General features: G+C 45.2%; 1 protein-coding gene across 3 annotated transcripts in view; it reads right to left on the reverse strand.

The window, feature by feature from the left end:
* Nucleotides 1-1,375: 1,375 nt before the first annotated feature.
* HRASLS5 (HRAS-like suppressor family, member 5) overlaps nt 1,376-6,086 on the reverse strand; it is a 29,656-nt gene continuing 24,945 nt past the window's right edge. For all 3 annotated transcript variants that reach the window (XM_011993430.1, XM_011993431.1, XM_011993429.1), the window contains exon 6: nt 1,376-3,568. In XM_011993430.1, coding sequence (XP_011848820.1) covers nt 3,476-3,568 — 93 coding nt within the window. In that variant the 3' untranslated portion in view covers nt 1,376-3,475. The remainder of the gene's footprint in view (nt 3,569-6,086) is intronic.

Here is a 6,086-nt window from a genome sequence, read left to right on the forward strand (position 1 = left end):
GTGGGAAAAGCATAGTATCTGGGTTGGATAGCACAGTCCCTCATGGCTTCCCTTGGCTGGGAAAGGGAGGCCCCCTGCTCCTTGCACTTCCCAGGTAAGGTGATGCCCCACCTTGCTTCTGCTCACCTTCCGTGGGCTGCACCCACTGCCTAACCAGTCGCAATGAGATGAACAGGGTATCTCAGTTGGAAATGCAGAAATCACCCGCCTTCTGCGTTGGTCTCACTGTGCACTGCAGACTGGAGCTGTTCCTATTTGACCATCTTGCCAGAACCCCCAACAAGAATATTTTTAAAACAAAGTAAATACCACCATACTCCTGGAAAAAAAATACACATTTGCTCTCTGCCAAGAAGCAGCAGCATGGGGTTCGTAAATAGTTGGATTCCTAGTAAAGATTCTGCCCAGCTGAAAGTTGGCTTTGAAAATAATGCGACCAGAAACTTTGGGAGAACAGAACTTTAAGTAGCTCAGATAGCCTTCTTAGAGTTTGGATTACCATTGATTGTTCTCCTAAAGTGATAAGAAGTTTCTAGAGGAACACTGTGGAGATCAAAATGTCCTATGATCACCAGAATGCTATGTATCCAGCCCTTATGCACCTTGTGCTGTGCTCGTCTATGTGTGCTGTAAGGACCCAAGTCCTACAGAGTCAGGAATCACCCTTCCCTTTAAAATCTTCCTTCTTTGACAAAGTCCCCCTCCTGCATGACTGCAGGAAATCCAGTTCTTTCCCAAAGTATTCCAGAGAATACCAAAGGTAGCTGACATTTTCAACCAACATGGTGCCTCTCTAGTCTGCTTGTTTCCTATGGACCACCTCTGGTCCTGAGCTGCTTCTCTCCATAGCTACAAACTTTTTGGGTACCACAAACCATACTCCTCCTTTTATTCTCTAAGAACAGCCAATAACAAAGCTTGAAGATAACAAAAGGGGAGCATAATACAGTAACTTAAAACTGGGAACTAAAGAGTAGCTTCTTTCTACTCCCGGTGTCACCCAAGGCTCCCTTCTGGTTTTTCCCTGCTGCCTCTGCTCTACTCCCCCCATGGTGGGATCCATTCCCCCTTTTTCAGTTGGCATCTCTGGCTGACATGTTCTCCACCCCTAGCCAGCAAAACCAGATTCCTTTATGGCCGAAAAAATCTCTGCAGAGGTGTTTATTTCCTGAAGTCATTCTTCTATCATTAAGCAAAATAACTGGATTGTGCCAGCCCCTACTGGCTCATGTGTCACTAGTACTGGGCCTCCCTACCATTAAGGAACGCAGCACTTTCAAGTTCTCTGATTCTCCATGTGACATGCCCAAGTGAACCAAGACCGCCACTGCCCCAATCACCCACCCATTCCCAAAAAGTGAAAAATAAGCACACAAACGAGTGACTCGCGTTTAACTAATCTCAGAAACATTTGCACTCAGATTACTCTGCCTTAGAATTTCCTCCTCTCCGCTCCATCAGGAGTGGGCATGTGCTTTATCATATCAACAAGACTAAGAAGCCTCACCCGAGTGGTCCCACTCAAAGAAGAGATTTCAGTTTCTACCTTAAAATGCAGAAGCCACTACAGATTAAAAGAGAAACACACACACTTTAAGAAACTCTCCCCTCCTCATCTTCAAAGTGTGGGGTAAGCATTCCAGATCTCTCAGCCTGATGGACAGCTTGGAAGTGGGAGGGACCAATGTCCAACAAGTGGCCTTTGCCCCATGTCCATTGTGCCTTGTGTCTTCCCAGCTGACTCAGAATTCCTCACACCCAGCCCCCAGACTACTGCTCATGGGCTCAGGCAAAGGTGAGAGTAGCCAGGGTTTGGCACTTGGGAGACTCTCAAAAATATTTTTTGGACAAACAAGTGAATATGAGCCCTGAAACTTTCCAGGAGTCTCTGTCCCATTGGGTTCAAACCAGTAAAAAGCCAGAGAAGTGTCTTTCTGTCCCAAACATAAGCAAGAGATGGATGAGTCCTTTGTGCAGAAGTTACTAGACACTCTTTGGTGTGGAGGAGTTTTTGTTAATCAAACAACATCCAGTTTGTTTGATGAAAGATTAATATGGTCGAGGAGTTCAAAGTCATCTTCCAATTAAAGCATTCACTAAAACATGGCTGGGTTAGTTCGCAGCTACAAGGAATAAATACACTTTATAAAATATGAGTTCCTGGTACTCAGGTTCTGCTTCAAAGGAAGTCTCAACCTAGACCATATAATGAATAGAGACTGAAGGAAGAGGTATTGGGAACTCAACTGATTACCAGGCAGGGGAGTGTGAGAGGAAATGGGGAAGAGGAACTAGGGATATCAACTTCATCCTGGTCATGATTCACAAAAATAAGTGCAGAGGGAAGACAAAGTCAGATGCCCAGACTGCGGTGTTGGGGAACAGGAGGTCATTGAGTGTAGATTGCTAAGAAAAGAATGGAGGGTAAAAAAATTGGAAGAGTTTCAATGAGAGTCTATTTTCTCCAAATAGGAGAAAAGCTTATGGGAGATCCCAACGGACCTTATCTGAAACACTTTGAGGGATCCATCTTGCTCTTTTCTACATTCTTCGTATTTTCTAGGTATTTCTGGAGGCATAAGAGAACCCTTCTCTAGCTTTTTTTTGGGTGGTTTCAGCTCCCAGCTGTCACTACAATCCCCAGCCATAATTTCAGATCTTCCATCCTGTCAACATTCTTCAAAACACAAAAATAACTCCTTTCTCTCCCTCACTCGCACAGTAGAGTTCAACTGATTAAACTTATCAAATTATTTTAAATATTTATCTGAAATCAGTGAGACTAGAAACTTCACATTTTAGGGTAATGATGAGGTAGAAAAGCAAGATAAATTGTCTTATCGATACTTTTGATAGATGATTTTTAAACAATAAGGAATAAAGTTGATGTATAATTCTAAAAAGAAAATATTTCTTGGGATATGTGTTTCTAGATTAAGGTACTGAATAACCCTGAATAGCGAATCACAGTTTTTCTTAAGGTCCTTCTCCCCTGAGGCTACACTATGGCTCGAAAAGGGCGGGATTATCATAAATAGAAAGAAGCTAGAGGCATTTTCGTTCAATAAAAAGAACATCTGGAAAAAGACATCTTCGTTACTGGAAATATTCAAGCAGAGGCTTCTGGGATGTTTCTGATGGCATTCAAGCATCAGAGACCAAGATCAGCCTAAGAAACAAGCAAGGTCTCTTCCTACAAAGAGAATGAAATTAGATCAGTATATGAAATGCCTAGCACAGTGCCTGGCGCATCAGAGATACACACTAGATACCAGATCCCTCCCATCCTGAGAGTCTGTGGGTCTATGCTTGTATATATTGGATGTATTTCTGGAAGGGTAATTGGATACATTGTAGATTCTTCCAGAAGTTCACAGTTTTCTTAATCAGAGGCATTGAGAGAAGGCAAGGGAAGGAAGCAAGTTCTTTTTGCTTGTGTCAGTAACTCTTCCTCTAGTTGGAGTTCTCATCACCTTCAGGCAGTTATTGGTTTGGGCTTTATGCTATCCACTACAGCTGAAATAACTGCTCCAGCAGCCTTCGCTCCTTCCATCAGGGCGTGCTCTACCTGCAAGGCACATCAGTTCACAGGACAATCGGTACCAATCCTAGGCTTGCACCCTCCCCTACCTCTACCCCACCATACCCATTCAGCAACCAGCCTGCCTGGAGTCTATTCCCAAGAGAAGAAGCAGTCCATGCTATCTTATATTTTCAAAACTCCTAGAGTGACAAGAGACCAAGAAAAGCCAGGACTGTTGGAGACAACTCCTTCCTCCCTCTGTGCCATTTGGCCCAGGGCCTGCTTCCAGTGTGGAGCTCAGAAGCAAAGGATCTCACAGCACCACAGTCACTGAGGCCCTCATTCTGCATACAGGTGATCCAAGAGCCAGGGAACGGAACTCACTTGCACAGAGCCATACAGTGAATTCGTGTCCAAACTTAGCTCTTGGGTTCTTGGGCCTCATGACTCCTGGGCCCAAGCTTCTTCAGAGGACTTCTTGTAATGCCCTCAGTCCTTGGGATCTTCTTGTACAAATTCTCATGGGATGGGAGGTTTCTCACACCAGGGCCCACCAAGCCCCTGACTCTAGAGCAAAGCCTCATAAGAATGGAGTGCAGCCTGGAGAGGATGCAGAGTAGAGAGGAGGAAGGTGCAGAAAGTAAAGGGCACAGCAGGGAGGCTGCCAATGCTCTGAGGATGGGCTGGTAGCAGCAGAGACCAACATGGGAATGTGAGCCCAATCTGCTTAGACAACAGAAGAAACATAGAAAAAAATAGAACAATTGTGTTATCTTCTAATCCTTAATTTTTTTCATCTCTTTAAAGGGGGATAATAGGCCGGGTGTGGTGGCTCACACCTGAATCCCAGCACTTTGGGAGACTGAGGCGGGTGGATCATGAGGTCAAGAGATTGAGACCATCCTAGCCAACATGGTGAAACCCTGTCTCTACTAAAAATACAAAAATTAGCTGGGCGTGGTGGCATGTACCTGTAGTCCCAGCTACTTGGGAGACTGAGGCAGGAGAATCACTTGAACCTGGGAGGCAGAGGTTGCAGTGAACCAAGATCGTGCCACTGCACTCCAGTCTGAGTGACAGAGCGAGACTCTGTCTCAAAAAAGAAAGGGCGGGGGGGGAGGTGATGATAAATACTTTCTCTGCTCATCTCATGGAGTTTTAGTAAGGATCGCCTATTAATATGAACAGCTCAAGTTTTTACATATATTTAGGATTCAAAGTTCTTTCACAAGCACTGAACTACACGAATTTATTACTTCTCTATATGGAAGGAAATGACAGAGCCAAATGCAGTATAGGCCAGGGAGGTAATGTGAGTGAGGCAGGTGGGTGACACACCTACCCCTTATCCCCTGCAAAGCCACAGCATCTCCCTACAGAGTATCAGCAAGTAGGAATGCCAGCCCAGTGGCCTGATCAATTGTCTGTTAAAGAAAAGCTGAGGGCCAGGCGCAGTGGCTCACGCCTGTAATGTAGCAATCTGGGAGGCCAAGGTGGGTGGATCACCTGAGGTCAGGCATTCCAGACCAGCCTGGCCAACGTGGCAAAACCCCGTCTCTACTAAAAATACAAAAATTAGCTGGACGTGGTGGTGCACACCTAGTAATCCCAGCTACTTGGGAGACTGAGGCGTAAGAATTGCTTGAACCCAAGAGGCGGAGGTTGCAGTGAGCCGAGACTGCACTACTGCGCTCCAGCTTGGGTGACAGAACAAAACTCTGTCTCAAAAGAGAAAGAGAGAGAGAGAAGCTGAGAAGCTACATATTTTTATATAAAATTTTATATAAAATGTCTATATTTTTTAATATTGGTAGGTAATTCAAACAAAAATTGTGTGTGTGTGTGTGTATCCAAGATGTGACCCACAAGGTACTAGTTTACAATTTTAACAACAAGGTATCTGCTTCCGCTTATCCCTGCTTTGTTAAGGAAGAAATGGTCTTTGGCCAGGCACAGTGGCTCACACCTGTAATCCCAGCACTTTGGGAGGCTGAAGTGGAGGATCACTTGAGCCCAGGAGTTCAAGACCAGCCTGGGCAACATAGCAAAACCGCCTCTCTACAAAAAAATTAAAATTATCTGGGTGTGGTGATGCACGCCTGAAGTCCCAGCTATTCAGGAGGCTAAGGCAGGAGGATTGCCTGAGCCTAGGAGGTTGTGGTTGCAATGAGCCATGATTATGCCATTACACTCCAGCCTAGGTGACAGAGTGAGACCCTGTCTCCAAAGAAAGAGGGGGAAAAAAAGAATAGAAAGAAAAGCTTTCAGAAATATAGTGACTTGACCAAGCATACCCCTCTAGTTAATAGTTGAGCTGGGGCTCCAACCGGTGGTCTTACTATTAGCCCAGTGCCTTTTCTCTCCTCCCTGGGTAAATAAAGGTGAAAACACCTCTTGAACCATAAAGTCCTGCAGAAATAGAAAGCCCTACTAGTACAACGAATAACATAATGAAAGCACTGATGCCGGGCGCGGTGGCTCACGCCTGTAATCCCAGCACTTTGGGAGGCCGAGACGGGCAGATCACGAGGTCAGGAGATTGAGACCATCCTGGCTAACACGG

Source organism: Mandrillus leucophaeus, unplaced genomic scaffold (assembly GCF_000951045.1).
Source record: "Mandrillus leucophaeus isolate KB7577 unplaced genomic scaffold, Mleu.le_1.0 Scaffold43, whole genome shotgun sequence".
Taxonomy (NCBI): Eukaryota; Metazoa; Chordata; class Mammalia; order Primates; family Cercopithecidae; genus Mandrillus; species Mandrillus leucophaeus.